General features: G+C 40.9%; 1 protein-coding gene across 7 annotated transcripts in view; it reads left to right on the forward strand.

The window, feature by feature from the left end:
- Nucleotides 1–19,813, forward strand: part of Fnbp4 (formin binding protein 4) — a 35,568-nt gene extending 15,755 nt beyond the window's left edge. The window contains exons 9-19 of one of the 7 annotated variants that reach the window (XR_003953677.1): nucleotides 2,213–2,337; nucleotides 4,622–4,726; nucleotides 6,200–6,333; nucleotides 6,645–6,747; nucleotides 7,308–7,492; nucleotides 13,542–13,640; nucleotides 14,697–15,013; nucleotides 15,123–15,267; nucleotides 16,357–16,712; nucleotides 17,991–18,148; nucleotides 18,353–19,813. Coding sequence is in view for 2 of the 7 variants with exons in the window: in NM_018828.3 (NP_061298.2) it covers nucleotides 2,213–2,337; nucleotides 4,622–4,726; nucleotides 6,200–6,333; nucleotides 7,308–7,492; nucleotides 14,697–15,013; nucleotides 15,123–15,267; nucleotides 16,357–16,712; nucleotides 17,991–18,148; nucleotides 18,353–18,443 (1,616 nt within the window). In the remaining 5 variants the exon portion in view is untranslated. Of the gene's footprint in view, nucleotides 1–2,212; nucleotides 2,338–4,621; nucleotides 4,727–6,199; nucleotides 6,334–6,644; nucleotides 7,493–13,541; nucleotides 15,014–15,122; nucleotides 15,268–16,356; nucleotides 16,713–17,990; nucleotides 18,149–18,352 lie in introns of those variants that run through there. The other 6 variants (XR_003953675.1, XR_003953676.1, XR_001783149.2 and 3 more) reach the window with 6 other exon arrangements.
- The last annotated feature ends 215 nt before the right edge of the window (nucleotides 19,814–20,028 follow it).

Consider the following 20,028-nt stretch of genomic DNA (forward strand, 5'->3'; position numbering starts at 1 on the left):
ACAGCTTTTGAATTGATGTAGATGAATCATTAATGGTCATGTCTTCTCACCAAATTCAGTCATGTTTTGTTTTTTTTTAGGTGGGGTATAGCTCTTATATACTTAATCCTATAAAAACATGTTAAGAGAATATTCATTCTGTCCCAGAGGATGACGAATGACATTGAAACTGTTCAAATCCTTGCTTTCTTTCCTTGATAACTTTGCCATCAAATATTCTGTGAAAGGAAGCTGTTTCAAAAATGCTTTCCCAGGATCTGGGAGAGCTACAGCCTTGCTCTCTTTCTAATTTAGTTCAGAGGCACTTGTCTCTTCCTTCAGGAAGATTTGTCGTGAGCCTGAGTGGTGGTGGAGTGGCCCCAGCCAACACCATGGGTTTCTGGCACTGAGGAAGTTGCTGAGTTTCTGTGTGCGTTGTTCAGGTTCTGTGGCTTGGTGATCAGCGGTCAGATGTCCACTAGAGTCTTCACCATCTCACTGTCAGTTGTCACTAGGGTAGCTTCATGCTCTTTCCACCGGTCTGCCTTCTGCCCAAAGCCACAGCAACCTGACTTGGGGACTTAGTACTCACACTTGTATAATTTGCTGAATTGCCGTACAAAATCTTGCAATCAGAAGTATAGTGATACTCAAAACTAGAATATAATTGTTATAAGCCAATCAGACTAATAGATTTTGTTTCAGGTCGTTTGAAAAGTAGAAAAAGTAAGGGCTGGTGAGATGAATCCATGGGTTAAGATACTTAGTCTCTGGTACTCACAAAGGTAGAAGGAGAGAACTAACTTCATAGAATCATTCTTTGACCTCCACATGTGCACTGTAGCACATGGACATGTAACACATTCATAATATTTTTTAATTACGATTCAAAAAGCCTGAGGGTAGGTGTCGCTGTCCACATCTATAGTTCTGACACTTATACTACTGAGGATCATAGGTTTCAGGCTAGCCTGCTGTACAAAGTGAGGTGCTACTGTAATTTTTATTTTGTTTTATCTTGGAGTTTGTAGACTGTAGTTGCTGTATATGTCCTGGCTGTTCTGGAGTTCCCAGTGTAGTTTTTGGTGATGTCAAAATGATTTTTCCTGCCTTTACCTCTCAAGTGTTAGGGTCATAGGTGTTCTTCCATGTCACTTGTGAAGCCAACAGAGAGGGGTTGGGGGAGAGGGCATATTTCCTCTGTTCCCATCCAGAATAGCTGGTACTATAGGTGTACAAAACTATATGAATCTTTTTTTTTCTAATGTATATATGAGTACACTATTGCTGTCTTAAGACACAACAAAAGAGAGCATCAGACCCCATTACAGATGGTTGTGAGCTACCATGTGGTTGCTGAGAATTGACCTCAGTACCCCTGGAAGAGCAGTCAGTGTTCTTAACCACTGAGCCATCTCTGCAGCCCAACTATATGAATCTTTATTTTTGTTTTGTTTGTTTGTTTGTTATGATTTTTCGAGACAGGGTTTCTCTGTGTAGCCTTGGCTGTCCTGGTACTCACTCTAGACCAGGCTGGCCTCGAACCAGAAATCCACCTGCCTCTGCCTCCCGAGTGCTGGGATTAAAGGCGTGCGCCACCACGCCTGGCAACCAGCAATATGGATCTTGATGGCTGTAGACCTTAGCCACTTCAGGAAGGCTGAATGAGTTGGATGGGGTTGGGATGTTTGATTGATTGTTTGTTTTTGAGATGTCTCTGTAGCTGTGGGTGACCTGGTACTGGCCTATGTAGACCAGGCTGGCCTTGAACTCATCTCTGTCCAAATGCTAAAGTGTGCCACCATGACTGCTGGTGGTGAGGTTTTGGAGGCAGGAAATTACTTTGTAGTCCATACTGGCCTGAAACTTGGATCCTTATTTTTCCTAAGTGCTAGAATAACAGGCATCCCACCTCTCCCCATGCCTGGCAACTGACTTTGGCGCCTCTGGTTCTAAAAGCTTGTCTTCCTGTTTCACCCAATTTAGTCAAGAATCCTGCTCATTCCAAGTTTGATATTTAGCTTTTGTAGAAATTGAAGTGTTTTTGAAAGAAAAGAGAGAAGGAAGACAGAAACCATAAGGTAAATGCAGCAGTAGAGCAGTGGGGTTGCTGATGGACAAAGTGGGCAAGAAAGAGTGCTAATACTGTTTTTCAGGTGTGTCCTGCAAAGACAATAAAATGCTTTGGACCTCAATTGTTTTGACTTAATTTCATGGAGTTTTTGTTTTGCAGCAATTGGTGCTGAAGATTCCGAAAAAATAGATGAAATTTCAGACAAAGAAACGGAAGTAGAAGAGTCTTCTGAGAAGATCAAAGTCCAGCTAGCACCTAAAGTGGAGGAAGAGCAGGACCTGAAAGTACGGAGTGTGGGACTTGGCTCGGGGTGGGTCTGGGTCTGCTGCATCTACTGATGCTGCCCTGAACCTCGGGCTCCTGCTGTCTCAGTCTCCTGAGTGCCAGGATTATAGGTTCAGTCATTAAACTGCAGTTAAATACTGTTTGCAAATCATAAACTCTACTATGTCCAGACCTAAGGCTTTCACTTTGTTAGATTAAAAGATTCCATTTAAGGCTGAAATAAAAACTTTGATGCTGAGAAATTATGTGAAAATTATTAATATTTACTTTCTTTGAGATTAAGCTTTGACTGGAAAGAATGAATCTACTGATATAGGCTTCTCAGATTTATAAGTACTAAAGAGAGGAAAAGATTTAGTTCCTATGTGAAATACTTGTCTTTAAACAAAGACAAATTTGTTTCCAATTGCATTTGTAACCTCATAATAAAATCTTCTGGTTCACAAATGATTTATAGCCAGGATCCCATGAGATAGAATCAAATCTGAACTGTTTGGGTCTTTGTTGTAAAGCAAAGCAGCATTTGTACATGCACATCCTTCATACATGTTAAATCCTTCTAGGCTGCTTATAATACCTAGCACTATGTTAGGATTTGTGCATATCATATGTATATGATTGCCTGAATGGTTCTTTTAAGACATTCTCTAGCTCAGGCAGTCTTAGAACTTACTCCTCCAGAGCTTAGACTTCTTGAGAGGATTATTGGCTTTTACTACCACACCTGGCTTACAGTGCATTGAAGAATATGACCAAAAATGTATATGCATCTTGAGTATAGGCAGATTTGTCAATTTTGGGTTTTTTGTTTTGTTTTGTTTTGGTTTGGTTTTGGTTTTTTGAGACAGGGTTCCTCTGTATAGCCCTGGCTGTCCTGGAACTCACTCTGTAGACCAGGCTGGCCTCGAACTCAGAAATCCGCCTGCCTCTGCCTCCCAAGTGCTGCCACCACCGCCTGGCGTTAATTAAAATTTTTAGTCTGGTTGGCTCAATGTGGCTCTTTAAATTTAATTTGTTGTGTTAAAAAAAAAAAACAAAAACCCTGTAGCATAGTATTTTTAAAGATGTTTGATCACTAGTGTTTTATGCAGCCATGTAGAAGGAGTGGAAGGGGATTATTTATTTATTTATTTATTTATTTATTTTGGTTTTTCGAAACAGGGTTTCTCTGTATAGCCCTGGCAGTCCTGGGAAGGGGAATTTTAAGGCTTCTGCATGGGGCTAGTAGGTGATAGTAGAATATCAATTAAGATGTCCTTCATGCAGCTCTTTGAGGTATAATTGACACATTTGCCATGTGTCCCATTTAGATGGTTTGCTTTATCTCTATATAGATATAAAATATAGAGAGATACTGATATTATTACAGAGCCCGCTAATAAGTTGTTACCGTACTTTCTTTGTGTAGAGGTGTTAGAATATTTGATCTGAACAAATTTCACCTGTACAGTATGGTTGGGTTGGTTTTTGTAGATTGATTGATTGGTTAAGAGTACAGAGTTAACACTCTTCACACACACCAAAAGAGGGCGTCAGATTCCATTACAGATGGTTCTGAGCCACCATGTGGTTGCTGGGATTTGAGCTCAGGACCTCTGGAAGAGCAACCAGTGCTCTTAACCGCTGAGCCATCTCTCCAGCCACTCACATAGTGATTTTTCCTTCTTGTACCTAAGCTGTCATTGGAACACTCTGGTATGGAGACAGACAAGTTGACTCACTGGCTAAAGACGTGGGCTTACAAGTCTCATGTCCTGGCTCCAGTCTCCAGGAGTCTTGTGGTAAACAAACGAAAAGTGCTCTTAACTGCTAAGCCATCTCTCCAGCTCCTACAATATGGTATTATTAATTATAGTCTCCATGCTGTACATTAGATTCCCAGTTTTATGGATGAAAGTTTTTACTCCTTATTATTCCACCCTCTCAAAACCACCACTTTGTGTAAATTTGATTGTTTAGGATTAGGATCTTTGTTCCGCTGTTGAAATCCATGTGTGCGTACATAAATAAACATTTTAGGGCTGGTGAGATGGCTCAGTGGGTAAGAGCCCCCGACTGCTCTTCCAAAGGTCCGAAGTTCAAATCCCAGCAACCAAAAAACATTTTATCCATTCTTTTATGTGATTTTTTTTTTTTATAAATTAGAGGCCTAAACATAACTAGTTACAATCATCTGTCTGTAGACAATAAATCCTACTACCAGTAATAATAAATGGGAGACTATGCATAGTATAGGAAGGAGTGCTGGAGTTCTGGGTTTAATTTTTCTGTTCTCTGTTACAGTTTCAGATTGGAGAACTGGCAAATACCCTGACAAGTAAATTTGAATTCCTAGGGATTAATAGGCAGTCCATCTCCAACTTTCACATGCTGCTCTTACAGACTGAGGTAATGCAGCTGGTTTGGGTGTGCATGGCATTTTGTTGTTGTCTTATTTTTGATTTACTTGTAGCCGTGGTTGGCCTAGAGCTTACTATACAGAGCATCAAAAATCCTCCTGGCTCTGTCTCCAATGTGCTGAGATTAAAAACTTACTTAATTTTATAGAAGTTTTATTTTATTCATGTGTCTGTGTGCCATATGTGTTCAGATACCTACAGAGGCCAGCAGACAATGCCAGGTCCCCTGACCTGGAGGTAAAGGCATTTGTGAGCTACCTGTCATGGGTGCTGGGAACCAGACTTGGGGTTACTGCCAAGCCAGCTCTCTTGACAGCACTTGTTTTGTTTTCATGTATAAGTGGTGCTCCTGTATATGTGTTTATGTATTTGTGCATGCATGCATGTAGTGGCTCAGACTGAATTGTTCTCTGTTGCAATTCACTTTATTTGCTGAGGCACCCGCTGTCTCATTGAATCCAGAGCTTGCCAGTATAGCTGCTTCATCTGGCCAACTGCTCCAGGTGTTCCCTGTCTCTACTTTCTGAGTGTTGTGATTACAGGGGAACCATGGCGTTTGCCTGGCTTTTATTTCGGGTCTGGGGATCTTAACTCCTGTCCTGGTACTTGTGGCAAGCACTTTAATAACCAAGCTATCTTCATAGCCCATAAATGGCATTCTGTATTGAGAGTACATTTTGTAAACTACGTAGTTTTGGTGTGTACCTTCAGTCCTAGCACCCAGAAGGTGGGAGCAGGTGGATGTCGGAGTCTGAGGCTAACCTGATGTACAGAGTGAATTGAGATGTTGGCAGTGGGCCTAAATGCTAGCGCTAAAACTACATGACTGTCATTTGATTCCCAGAACCCAGAAGGTGGGAGAACCAACTCTACAGAGTTGTCCTTGAACCTCTACTCAGAGCACATCATATACTCACACAAAAGACATGCAAGACAGTAATAATAACATCATTTTGTGGGGGAGTGCTTCGTAAAGAGTCTATGCAGTCCTGGCAGCCCTGGAGGTTGATGTATAGTTGCTCAAACTCAGAGATCCTCCTGCCTCTGCTGGGATTAAAGGCGTGTACCACCACTCCTGCCTTTAAATAATTGTTTTTTTTAAAGATATGTTTTGCAGTTTTAACTTTGGTTTCATATTTGAACTGTCAGCCCCAGGTAGTAGTAACACTTTACTAATCAAAGCAAATACCACCTTAATAGACATACATTTTAATTAAGATGATATCTTCCATTAGAGCATAGTGATACAGTCTTTTTTTGTTTTGTTTTGTCAAGACAGGGTCTCTCTGTGTAGCCCTGGCTGTCCTAGAACTCACCCTGTAGACCAGGCTGGCCTCGAACTCAGAAATCGGCCTGCCTCTGCCTCCCGAGTGCTGGGATCAAAGGTGTGCACCACCACTGCCTAACGTGATACAGTCTTAATCCCTGGCATAAGTTCTAATTAATTCTCTATTGATTCTAGACTCGAATTGCAGACTGGCGGGAAGGGGCTCTCAATGGAAATTACCTAAAACGAAAGCTTCAGGATGCTGCAGAACAGCTAAAACAGTATGAAATAAACGCCACTCCTAAAGGCTGGTCCTGCCACTGGGACAGGTACGCACTCTTCTCCCCTTCTTACCTTTCACCTTTGACATCTCAGACATGATTTGTGATCACCACCACCGACGCCATGACAGCCTGGCTGGAGACTGGGCAGCTGCAGTTATGGTGCTGGGCAGGCAAAGCCTGCAAGCAGATCTTGGCCAGCCACACATTCGGAAAACAAAAAGCAGTGTTTAAAAGTGTTCCATGTAACAGATTTTTTCCCAAGATTGGACAAAGCCGGTTTTTACTCTCCAGAGTGTTGCACGGAGTAGGGCGGGCTTGGGGGTTAAGCGCATGCGAGAGCTCTGTGCGCTTTACAGGACCTCTGGAAGCAACTACTCCTGATTAACCTCGGTGAAGTTAAGGAAAACTTCGTGACTGCAGAAGTGAATGAAGAACAAGATTACTATCCTCTGCCAGCAGGTCAGATGAAAACATTTCTTTTTATATTTGGCTTTTCTTGATTTTTTTTTTTTCGTTATTTGAAATCTTTGCTCTTTTATTTTTCAGCTCCCAGATCCTCTCCCTCTCTTTAGCTTTCACTGTGTTTGATATCAAGAATTTGAAATGAATTCCACGGTCCAAGAGGGGAAGAGTCACCTTTCACTTCGATGTTCTCTTCTTTGGAAGGGAAATTAGTGTTCTAGGCAACTGAGTCCCTTCATTAATGACACTTGAAACCCGGTTTTACATTGGCAAAAAAAAAAGACCAAACAAACAAAACAAATGATTTCTAAGTCATCTGTTGGAGAGGGCTAAGGGCTGTATTCACAGAGCTGCTGGCAGTGCAAATAGCTTTGAGTTATCCTGGGTTCTCCATCCACAATTGTCAAAGCTCTTTGTGGCCTTTGTGAATAGCAGTCCATAAGAAGAGGTTCGTCCCTGTGAGAGCAGACTGCTTGCTGTCCTGGGACAGGACCCAGTGGAAGTGTCTCTGTAGGAGAACAGATTTTAAAACATGGGTTTTCTTTCTTGTGATTTAGGGATCATAGACGATATTTCTATGTAAACGAACAGTCGGGCGAGTCTCAATGGGAATTCCCAGATGGTGAGGAGGAGGAAGAAAGCCAAACAAAGGAAGTTAGAGATGAGAGTCTGCCTAAGCTGACCGTGAAGGACAAAACCTGCACTGATCCAAACTCTACAGAATCCTCTGAGAACCCGACAGGTAAGACAGTTTATTCTGTTCTAGTAGAACAATAGCTTTAGAGAAAAGAACATCAGTTTTTTTATTATAGGACAACTTATAGCATAGGAATAACATGCTAATTGAAGTCCAACTTAAACTGTGACAACACACGAGTTTGCTAAAAGGAATTAAGTCAATGTATCAGTCTGCCATCAAAGTAAAAAAATAAAATGCTACCTTTTGATCTTAAAATATTTCATGCACTGAATATTAATTAATACATGTTTTGTGTACTCTGTTAGTAAGTACAAATTTTATGTATCAAACAAAAATAATTCATAGGGCTGGAGAGATGGCTCAGTGGTTAAGAGCACTGGATGCTCTCTCACAGGTCCTGAGTTCAGTTCCCAACAGCCACATGGTGGCTCACAACCATCGGTAATAGAATCCGATGCCCTCCTCTCATGTGAACTCATAAAAAATTTTAAAATGGAAAAAAAAAAAAAAGATAACCATACTTCTTTCATGTAACAGAGAAAGACAGGAATGGCTATGCGAGGACTAAGTTTTGGAATTTCCAGATCTGTGAAGTAAAAATGAGGATGGTTTTTCATTTTATACAACTTGATATTTTGGCCTCATTTCTGACTTTCACTAGTCTTCTAAGTATTAAGTATAAATCAAAATGATAGGCAGAAAAGCTATAGAAGTAGAATCTATTCTAGCAGTCAATGGGATTTAAGTTTGTCAGTGGTATTTTTAGATAATCTGATCAGAAATGGGTAAAACTTCCCATTTAAGATAGTCCTAGGGGAATTGTAATGGTTTTATGATCCGACACCCCCCCCCCCGCCCCCCATCTGAGAATGCCCAAGCAGAGACCTACCAGCTTTATATCTCACTCCTGAAGCCAGACACGCTTTTTGAAAGGCTCTCTCACTGAGACCTGGAATTGCTTGATGAGGTTAAGTTTACTGATCTGGACGTGGTCCACCTTCTGTGCTTCAATTCTGCTGAAATTCCAAGCAGGCACCACACATGCCTCTCTCACTTTTTAAGACAGGGTCTCACTGTGTCAGTGATCTGGTACTTGCTATATGGGCCAGGCTGTCCTCCAACTCAGGATTCATCTACTCTGCCTCCCAAGTGGTGGGTAGACTGTGGCCACATCCAGATTGTTTGTTGTTTGTAAAACATGGTTGGTACTGATTGAACTCAGATTGTCATGCTTGCACCATATACAGTGTGTGTGCTTGGTGCTTGGCACCTCAAAGGCCAGAAGAGCTGCAAGCCAGACTACCTCAGAATCTGCAGGTGATTGTAAGATGTGGAGTGGGTGCCACAGTTCATCTGGAAAAATATCCAGGGGTATTAGCTATCTCTCCAGGGAGCCTCCCCACTCACTGAAATAAGTAAGTGGGCTCCTTAGTCTATCCTGAGATCAAGTCAGCTGCTCAGAAGTCACATAGTTTGACAATTTATAAAAGAAAATAAATTTTTTGCCAAGTCTTTTTTGTTTTCTCTCCTTCTTACCTTCCTCTCTTCCGTCTTTTCTGTTTTGTAAGTGGTACTGGGAAGTAAACCCAGGATTAGCACATGTTCCTACCACTGCTTAGGTTGTTTTTGACAAGATGCTACTCTATAACCCAGATTTTGGCCTTAAACAAGAGATTTTCCTGTCTGGACCTCCTGTGATTATGTCTGATGTTGCCAGGAGACTTGTGGCAAGACCCTGTCGTCCCCTGTCTGTCCCCCCACCCCACCCCACAAAAAGACTATTAGCTGTTTGTTAAAGTGACACTTGAAGACAAGATTATTGGTATATATATACATACACATACATACACATATACATACACACACACGTATATATATATATATATACACACACATATACATATACATATACATATATATATATATACACACACACACACACACACACACGGCTTGTTTCAGTAAAATGAATGAGGTACTGCCATTCTGCCCCAGCAGTATTTTGTGCCTGCTTAGCCACTACTCAGCCTTCCATGCCCAGTACCACATTCACCTTGGTGACCCTTCTGGGCCTGTCTGTGACCTTGGCCATTGTTCAGACATATCATTGCAGTGGCTGGAAAATGCTGTGAGCCTTGCAAAGAAAGCAGATGTTACTAGGCTTTATTCTGAGTCTTTCACTAATGTAACCTCCTGGAGCATGGATATAATTGTGACTTTGTCTTTAAAAATGCTGTACCCCTGATCTTTGACACAAGGCCACTTTCCAGAGATACAGGCTAATCATGGTCTGCCCGCTAAGAAAGGACTCAAAACTTATAATTGACTTAGTCAGTATGGTGGTCACATAGGTCATTTTATCAGCACATAAGAGACGGAGGCAGGAAGATTTCAAATTTGAGGATAGCCTGGTGGAACACCACCCCACACCTACCCCCACCCCTATTCACACACACAGATTTCCAGCACACACAAAGTGCTTTGTTCCTCGCTCCTGTCAAAAAGTTTGCAGTCATATCACAAATGATCTTGCTAACATCATTAAGTAGCCTAATATAACATCAGTTAAACTAAAATTAAAATTCAGAGATTATAGTAATTTTAGAGTTTAGTAAAAAGACGGAGTTTTACTCTGTATCTCATTTCAGAAGTTGACTTTTGCAGTGAGTGACAGTATTTCTAATAAGTTAGGACTTATTTTTTGTTTATTTAGTAGATAATGAACTGAGGCTTGATTTTTGGTGATTCCATTCCTGACCACTCCACTATCTTAGTTTTTTGAGACAGACCCCAGATTCTTCTCAAACTTCCTACACAGATAAGAAAAGGGTGACCTTGAACTCATGATCCTTCTGCCTCCACTTCTTAGGTGCAGAGATTACAGGTACACACCACCAAGTGGGATTCTCGCCTATGATGTCTTGTTTTTATATATCCTCTAGTTGATACTGTACAATTAACAGTGTGTGTTTATTTAATGCTTTAATGTCGAGCATTAAGCTGTTTTATCGTTTTGATGACACAGTTGATGCTGTATGGTAAAAGGTAAACCTCGAGCCATTCTTACCTGAAAGCCATTCTTACAATAAAAGTTGAAACTAGAAGGAAACCATTGATAAAACTGACTTCAACATTCCTGGTGGACTTAGTCTAAATAAAATCCAATTTTATATCAAGGCCAAAAAGATTTAAAACCAATAGCTTTCCCTTCTAAGGTTATAAATATGATAATATATTAATATGGACATGTTTTTGTTGGCAAAGCAATGATTAAAATTATCCTTTTTTCCCCACTTTTGGGGGTTGGGGTGGGTTGGAGACAGAAACTCACTATGTAGCTCTGGCTGTTCTGAAACTCATATGTAGGCTAATCAGGCTGGCCTCGGCTCAGAGATCTGCAATTCCATATTCAATATATAATAGAGCATCATGTCTGAAGGAGAGATGATATTTCTTCATTGTGAGTAAAGTGTGACTGCCTATAAATTAAGGGCAGTGATGGCAAACACCTTTAATCCCAGCACTCAGGGGGCAGAAGCAGGTGGATATCCACAGAGAAACACTGACTCAAAAAAAAAAAAATGTATCCTCACAATATTTTATCTTTTTTTGTTTGTTTACACCACCACGCCCGGCTAATATTTTATCTTTAAACTTAATTTTAATTTTAGTACATAACAAAAGCTGTTGGTAATTACTTTAATCATCCTGTTGGATTTCAGTATTAAATGTTCATATAAATATGAAAAACAATAACTGGATTAGATTTATAAACAAGTAGAGGCATGGTTCTAATAGACATTTGTGATGCTTAAACTAAGTTTTCTGTTTAGGAGTTTTTTTGTTTTTGTTTTAGAGATTTATTTCATTTATATGAGTACACTGTAGCTGTCTTCAGACACACCAGAAGAGGGCATCGGATCCCATTACAGATGGTTGTGAGCCACCATGTGGTTCCTGGGAATTGAACTCAGTACCTCTGGAAAAGCAAGCAGCCAGTGCTCTTAACCTCTAAGCCATCTCTCCAGCCCGAGTTTGGATATTTTATTTTTATTTATTTGTTTGTTTGTTTGTTTGTTTTTTGGTTTTTCGAGACGGGGTTTCTCTGTGTAGCCCTGGCTGTCCTGGAACTCACTCTGTAGACCGGGCTGGCCTCGAACTCAGAAATCAACCTGCCTCTGCCTCCCCAGTGCTGGGATTAAAGGTGTGCACCACCACTGCCCGGCGGTTATTTTTACTTATATGTCTGTGAAGGTCGTGGATCACTTGAAACCATAGAGTTAGAAGCATCCGAGAGCCACCTGATGTGGGTGCCAGCATCTGATAAGCCCTGGTCCTCAGGATAGAACAGCAGACCATCTTAGCCACTGTGCCAAACAGCCCTCCAGACCCATTGCTTTTGGCTGTTTGAGGTTGAATCCCATTGTGCATTGTAGGCTCGCTCAGAATCAGCTTTCCAGGTGTTAGGATTATTGGCTTGTGCTACCATGCCAGCTAAAGCAGTTTTAACTTTTTTGTGCTTAAGCTAAAGACAGAATTACTGTAGGGTGGCCGTGACAACATCCCTTTAATTTAGGCACTTGGGAGGCAGAGGCAGCAGGATCTCGGAGTTCCAGGACAACCTTGTCTACAGAGTTCCAGGGTGACTACACAGAAAAACCCTGTCTCAAAAACACAAAAAGCTATCAATGGTGTCTGAGAAACAGCTTTTATGTTTGAGTAAATTTAGGAACTTGAGATTTGAGTTGTATTTGTTACTAAATTTTACAAGTGTGTGTTTATGTGTTGTGGTGTGGGTGTGTTTGACTTGTCTTTGATTTTGGGTTTTGGGGTTTTTTTTGTTTTTGTTTTTTGGGTTTGTTTGTTTGTTTTTTTTTTTTTTTTTTTTTTTGTTTTTGTTTTTGTTTTTTTTGACACAGGATCTAATGGTTCCCTGGCTGGCTTGAAACTTGTTGTGTAGCTAAGGATGACTTTGAAGTCACAATTCTCCTCTTCCACCTGGACTGGTCTGGGTCACAGGTGTATGTTTCTGTGCTTGGTTTTATGCAATGGGATGGAACGTGGGGCTTTGTGCATGCTAGGCAAGCATACTACAAACTGAGCAACATCCACAGCCCTCACATCAGATGCAGTTTAATTGAATAGCACTTAGACAAGGTTTAGGTGATGGGTTGCTTTTGCTGGGTCACAGACCACTTTATTAACCCTGGCCTGCTGTGGTCCCTTGCATTGATTTGATTTGGCCTGCTTGGTCCCTCGCTGCATGTCACTGTCATAATACCTGAAGCCAAAGCTGCCATGTCTCAAGGCTGATCCAGTTCATTCTCCATGCAGTATAGCTAATTTAGTAGAAGGCAGTTTAATTCTTAACTTAATCATCTTTAGTGCTTATTGCTTTATTGTATTGCCTTGTTCTGTTGAAATCTTGTTATACTGTTTCATAATTTAGGATTTATAGCTTTATGCATACTATTTAGTAAAATTAGTCTTTTCTAAAATGTTACTGTGTGAAAGTTGGTACATAACTGTATTCATATTACTTAACGCTAACACAAGGAAAAAAGTCATACATACAGTTCTTTTAGCTGAAAACAGCATTCATGTTTTCTAGTGGAAAAGCTTTACTGTCCTTCAGCAAAAAGGAATAGCTCAGTAATTATAAAAGTAGTGTGAATTGTCAATATTTTTATACAGTGTATTACCTGTCTGCTCCATTCACAAAGCCACTGTAAAAAGTGGGTACTGTTGGCTGACTAGGCCAGTGTCAGCATGAGTGGCCTTCACCCTCATCTGAAGTCTTCCATAGTGGAGCCCTTATTTATGTCAGTTTTGAGAATAAATTTTGACAGGTTGTTGTTACATCTATGTATCAGCAGTGAGATTTTAGATTTTTAAAGGTCTTAAGCTTCTACATCTCCAAGCATTCTTAGTTGACTAGAAAGCACTAGGCCAAGAGTCAGGCCTGCTCTCTTACCCCTGGCCTGGCCTGAGACCAATGAGCTCTTACCTGGGTTTCATTACCTCTAAAATGAGGAAGTTGACTGAGATGACTTCTCATGTTTCTTCTACTCCTAAATTCTATGATTTTTAGGGAGAAAATTCCCTCAACATTCCTGGGATATATATCTAATAGCCCCATATATTGTGAAACCTCCCTATTGACGATAAAGAGGGATGGGGAAGGCTGCAAGTAAGTATATCCTCCTGTTTTCTCTGATCTTTGCAAAGCTTTACCCAGCAGTGAAACTTCGGTCTTCAGTAATAGTGTTTGTGAAATTTGAGAAAATTTAATACAGTTTTTCAAGCTAAAGTGGTAGCAATTTCAAATCTTCTACATCTCTGAACACTTGAAAATCTCAATTATCATTTACTTTGACATTTTGCTCTATAAATTTCCTTTCATTCATCACAAAAATATAAATTTCCTTCCCTTTCTGTTGCTATGATTAAGCAAATGTAATACACACATATGAAAGAATGGGAGTTCACAGTTGCATCCTGCAAATGAATTTTTAAAACTAGTAATCCAGGTTAACCAAAATAGGTGGAATTTTTGTGAAATTTGTTGTTTTGAATGAGTTTTCACTGTGGCATCCCACTTAACTAACCTCCTGAGAAACAACAGTAAAAATAAAACGAAATGAGATTACAGATGTACAATTTACTTATTTCATTTTTGAAACAAAAAAAGATTCTCCAGAGAATTGTTGCCATCTTATATGCTAAAATACATGTTTGAAAAAAATATTCAAGGGGCTGAACTTGCTAAGAGCACATACTACTTTGGCAGAGAATCATTCACATGAGGCAGCTCACACCTGCCTGTTAACTCCAGCCCCACAGGGATCCAACGAGTTAATGCCCTCTTCTGGTCTTTAAGGGCACCTGCACACACAGGCACATACCTCACCACACACAACACACAAATAAGATCAATTTACAGATTTGGATGACTGAGTTTCTCATAATTTTTATTTATTTTTATTTATAAATCTGGACCTAAAGAATACAGCTAGTATTTCAGCATCAACCTTTCCCTAGAGTAATTTCTGAGTTGAATTGCCCAGTATTTCGGTGACATCGGTGCCTTGCTGAGTCAAATTTTGATTATGGGAGAGCTAGCTAGTTTTCCTAGGTTGGTACAGATGTCTGTACTACTGGTCAGATGAACTTTCGCATGAATATTAGCTTTGAAGGATTTGTCTTGAGGTTTTTTTTTTCCTCCTGACTACTGTCTGTTTTCCAGGTTCTCTTTGTAAAGAATCATTTTCTGGTCAAGTTTCTTCATCACTCATGCCACTTACTCCATTCTGGACCCTCCTCCAATCAAATGTACCTGTGCTTCAACCTCCATTACCTCTGGAAATGCCGCCACCTCCACCTCCACCCCCGGAGTCTCCACCTCCACCTCCTCCACCTCCTCCTCCACCCCCACCATTAGAAGATGGTGAGATTCAGGAGGTAGAAATGGAGGACGAGGGAAGTGAGGAGCCTCCTGCCCCCGGAACAGAGGAGGACACTCCTTTGAAACCTTCAACACAGACCACAGCTGTAACCAGCCAGGTAACGATGCCCTTGGCACTCAACGTGGTCATGGGGCTGGACAGTGACTGGCATGCTTTACTTCAAAAGGATTTATTCTGTAGCGCTAACAAGAATGTTTTTGTTTCAGAGTCTAGTTGATTCTACTGCCTCTAGTCCTCCATCCAATAAAGCAGTAAAGAGGAAGGCTCCAGAAATGAGTACTTCGGTAGTTCAGAGATCAGCCACTATTGGTAGTTCTCCAGTTCTCTATAGCCAGTCAGCTATAGCTGCAGGTAAGCATCATGATTAAAGTGGGTTTTTCTCAATATATCATTTGTTTCCAGCATTAGATGCTCTACGTTGAAAAGTTAGAAGGTGTACTTGACACAGCTGGAGTTATCACAGAGAAAAGAGCTTCAGTTGAGGAAATGCCTCCATGAGATCCAACTGTAAGGCATTTTCTCAATTAGTGATCAAGGGGGAAAGGCCCCTTGTGGGTGGGACCATCCCTTGCTGGTCGTCTTGGGTTCTATAAGAGAGCAGGCTGAGCAAGCCAGGGGAAGCAAGCCAGTAACATCCCTCCATGGCCTCTGCATCAGCTCCTGCTTCATGACCTGCTTGAGTTCCTGTCCTGACTTCCTTTGTTGATAAACAACAGTGTAGAACTGTAAGCTGAATAAACCCTTTCCTCCCCAACTTGTTTCTTGGTCATGATTGTACAGGAATAGAAACCCTAAGACAGAAGACTTTTGATTGAAAATATTACTTATAGGGCTGGAGAGATGTTGGCTCAGTGGTTAAAGAACACTGACTGCTCTTCCAGAGGTCCTGAGTTAAATTCTCACCAACCACAAGATGGCTCACAACCGTCTGTAATAGGATCTGATGTTTGTGTCTGAAGAAAGCAACAGTGTACTCACATGCATAAATAAATAAAACTTAAAAAAGAAAATATTTCTAGTTACTAAAAAGCTACCCTTAAACATTTGCATGTTTCCTTATTTTTGAAAGGTTTTTTTTTTTTTTTTTTTTTTTTTTTCTGTTTTGGGTTTTGTTACCATTTTTTGGTTTTGGTCTGGTTTTGGTTTTTGAAACGGGGTTTCTCTGTGTAACAGAGCCTTGGCTGTCCTGGACTGGCCTTGTAGCCAGGCTGTCCTCAAACTCAGAGATCCACCTGCTTCTGCATTTCAGATATCGGAATAAGAAAGGCATGCACACCATGCCCAGTTGCAAAATTTAATGTTTTGCACTTAGCAAATATGTCATATTTTTAAGGGAAAAAGTATATTGCAATCATTTTGTGATTTAACTCCTAGTTTATTTTTCCTTCTCTCATTGCAGGGTATCCTTTTTATAGTTTCTTTTTCTGTTTCCTTTGTTAGGTCACCAAGCTGTTGGGATGGCACACCAGGCTGTTGGGATGGCACACCAAGCAGTATCTGCTAGCCATGCAGCAGCAGCAGGAGTGGGTCATCAGGCCCGAGGGATGAGCCTGCAGTCAAATTACCTCGGCCTAGCAGCAGCACCTGCGCTGATGAGTTATGCTGAATGTTCTGTCCCAATTGGAGTGACTACTCCATCGCTGCAGCCAGCTCAGGCTCGAGGAACTATGGCAGCACCTGCTGTTGTAGAACCACCTCCACCTCCACCTCCTCCCCCTACACCTACACCACCACCGCCACCACCAGCTCCCAAAGTGCCACCGCCCGAGAAGACGAGAAAAGGGAAGAAAGATAAGGTGAGTCTTCTTCAGTTAAAAAAATGTTTAAGGTGATGGTACTCACATAGCAGAAATAATTATTTTTTAAAAGATAAATTGCCAGGCAGTAGTGGCATATGCCTTTAATTCCAGTACTTGGAAGGGAGAAACAGGTGGGTTTCTGTGAGTTTGAGGCCAGCCTCATAGTGAGTTCCAGGACAGCCAGAGCAACATAGTGGAACCCTGTCTTATAAAAAGAAAAAAAAGACTCTCATATATGTGTTTTGCATACATGCATATCTGTGAGTCTGGTATCCCTGGAGCTCAGAGACAGGGTAGTAGATCCCAACACCGAGGTCCTTTGTGGATTCCATCCAAGTCCTCTAGAAGAACAGCCAGTGTTAACTGCCCAGTGTGCCGCCATCTGCCTTCCCCAATTAGTCAAGTAAATAGACTAATGGATAAAAGAATAAATAATTTATCTATTCCCTCCTACTTATGTATATGTCCCTGTGTACACACAGGTACTTGCAGAGGCCAGAGAGAACATGGGAGTCTCTAGGACTTAAGTACCCCTGATGTGAGTGCTTGGAACCAAACTTAGTTCCTTTGCAAAGAACAGGAAGTACTCTTAACCACTGAGCCATCTCCTGGCCCCCTTATGAAACCTTGTACATGCATTAATCCATAATGTGTTTCCAGCATGCTCACACGCACACACTACTTTTTTTTCTTCTCCCACAAACCCCCTTTCTCCTCCAACTTGTCTACATTCTTTTGATTTATCCCCACTCCCCAGAAACACATGGCCTTCTACCTTTATGTCTTTTGTTTTCAAGAAAGGGTTTCTTTGAATAGTCTTGACTGTCCTGGATCGCACTCTGTAAACTGGGTTAGCCTCAAACTCAGAGATCCATCTCCTGCTTCTTGAGTACTAGAATTAAAGGCATGCACTCCATGCCCAGCTTCTATCTTATGACAGTGAGCTTTATAGTTTATAGGAGCATGCGCACGATACCACCAAAAATAATGTCTAACTTTTAACTGTATAAATCCTCAGGAAGGAACTCCCATCAACGCCTGCCCCCTTCATGACAGGCCCAGTCTTGTGTAGGCAGTACAGCTGCTGTGAGTTTAAGAGGGCACCAGCCACGTCATACCACCTGCACACTGCACACAAACCATTCCTAACCTTTTTCCCGCCACTTCCGCCATCATCTTTATTCCTTGGATTCAGGGGAAGATCTTAGTCTCCAGTGTAAAGGATCTATTTCCTTATTCAGTATTGCATTTCACTAATCCACCACTTTGTTTTAGGCAAAGAAAAGTAAAACTAAAATGCCATCCTTGGTAAAGAAATGGCAGAGTATCCAGCGGGAGTTAGATGAAGAAGATAATTCAAGTTCCAGTGAAGAAGACCGGGAATCGACTGCACAGAAGCGGATTGAGGAATGGAAACAGCAGCAGCTGGTGAGGTAAGAGGGCGCTGTCACAGATGTGGGCGGAGGCTTGTGGTATTAGTCTTAAAGTTACAGCCCTTCATGGAGAATGCACACCACACGTTACTTTGACTGAGAAACCTGAAAATTTTCCTGAATGAATGTGAGATCCAATTTTCAGTTTCAATTAGAGTTCAGTCCTCCTTGAATGAAGTAATAATATGCAAATTGTTTTCACAGTGGCCTGGCAGAAAGAAATGCTAATTTTGAAGCCCTTCCTGAGGATTGGCGAGCAAGACTGAAGAGAAGGAAAATGGCTCCCAGCACATAGTTTTCATTTTGTTTTATGTTCAGTCTTAACCAGATTTAAACTGTTGTCAAATGAACTGTAAAATGTTATGAGGAAGAACATATACATTTCCTGGGCAAGGATGCGTGCATACAAAGTTGTCCATTTATGAAGTGTAGTTTTTCTGTTTGCTGAATGAGGAATTGCTTTGACCTGGCTGTCTTTATTCTCACACTGGCAAACTTAGCATGTTAGATAGGAGTCAGACATGTGAGTCATGGGCACGAAATCTCTGTATAGGACTTGCTGGCAAAAGTGAAGGGCTTTCCTGCCCAGTAGAGGCTTGTTTAGTTCTAGTGTGGCACTCTCCCTCCCTTCTCCTCCAAACAAGTGCAATTAAGGCAGCTCTGTATCCTCCCTTGCTTGACCATCAGGATCTCTATCTGACCTCCTCAAAGTCTGCTCGCCTGAAGTGTTGATCTGTGCTGATGGCCACACACACCCTAGAATGCTCGCTTTGCAGCACAGGCAGGAGCAGCAGCAAGCAGCAGGTGTTTAGATCCTTGGTTTTGAGAAATTCCCCCCTAAGTATGTGGCAATAAGTATAAGCCACTTTGTGTATTGTCTTCATTGTCTTACCCACTTCAGAAATACCCCTTCCTTCTATGTGTGGACATGTTCTCCATAAGATTCCAGTATTTAAGACACGTTCACTGTTGTGTACTTTCTGTTGTATCACAATCAGGAAAGGTCACTTTAAACTGAAGGGAAAAGCAAATTGTGTCTTAAAGCTGTTTGTATTTCTCCAGTTTCTGACATTGTAAATTTGTATATATACACCAATAAAGCTCTTTTTATACTTCTCATTGGTTATCCTTTTGCTCTTCTAAGCATGTTACCCTACATAACTAGGACTTAGTGTGTGCCCATTCTTAGTTGTTCCAATCAGACTTAGTGCAGAACATGCACTGACATTTGAACATCGGGAAAGTGATGGCTTGGGGATATAGGAAGACAGGGTTTTAAGAAACATACACAGTTTCCGATAAGATGGTGCCATTTTCTGGAGCTTGTACCCTGTTAATAATATACCTGATATTTGACCTACTTAAGTCCTAGAAACAATGTAATATGGGGGAGAAAGGTGCTTTATAGCTTTTTATTAAGTAATACAAAGCTGATTATGGAAAGTAATAGATATTTAAGATTATAATCACAATAGTTAACCAAAGATAATAGTTTGAATTTTATTCTAGTATATTCCTATGCAGTTCAATTTTTTTTACTTGTATTACAGTGTATTAGATTTTATTTATCATGCGCTGTTGGGATGCCCATTTTGTACATAAAATTGTTTTGTAATTTGCATAGAGTAAATTTCTACAAATAAAGATTATCAAATAGCTGTTAAAGCTTTTGTCTTGATTAGCAGTTTTCCATGCTGGTAGGAATTGCTGGAGAGCAGCAGCAGCCTCCTCAGTGTCCCTATGCATGAGTCGGGTGGGCCAGCTTTTGGGTGGTCTCACTCACTTGCCACCTTTGCTTATAACTAGTTTTGCTAACTAGTGTTTTGGTGTAGAAGATTTTTTTCCCCATTATATCTAGAAGGTAGAGAATAAAGATCTGA

Source organism: Mus musculus, chromosome 2 (assembly GCF_000001635.26).
Source record: "Mus musculus strain C57BL/6J chromosome 2, GRCm38.p6 C57BL/6J".
In the NCBI taxonomy this organism is placed as follows: Eukaryota; Metazoa; Chordata; class Mammalia; order Rodentia; family Muridae; genus Mus; species Mus musculus.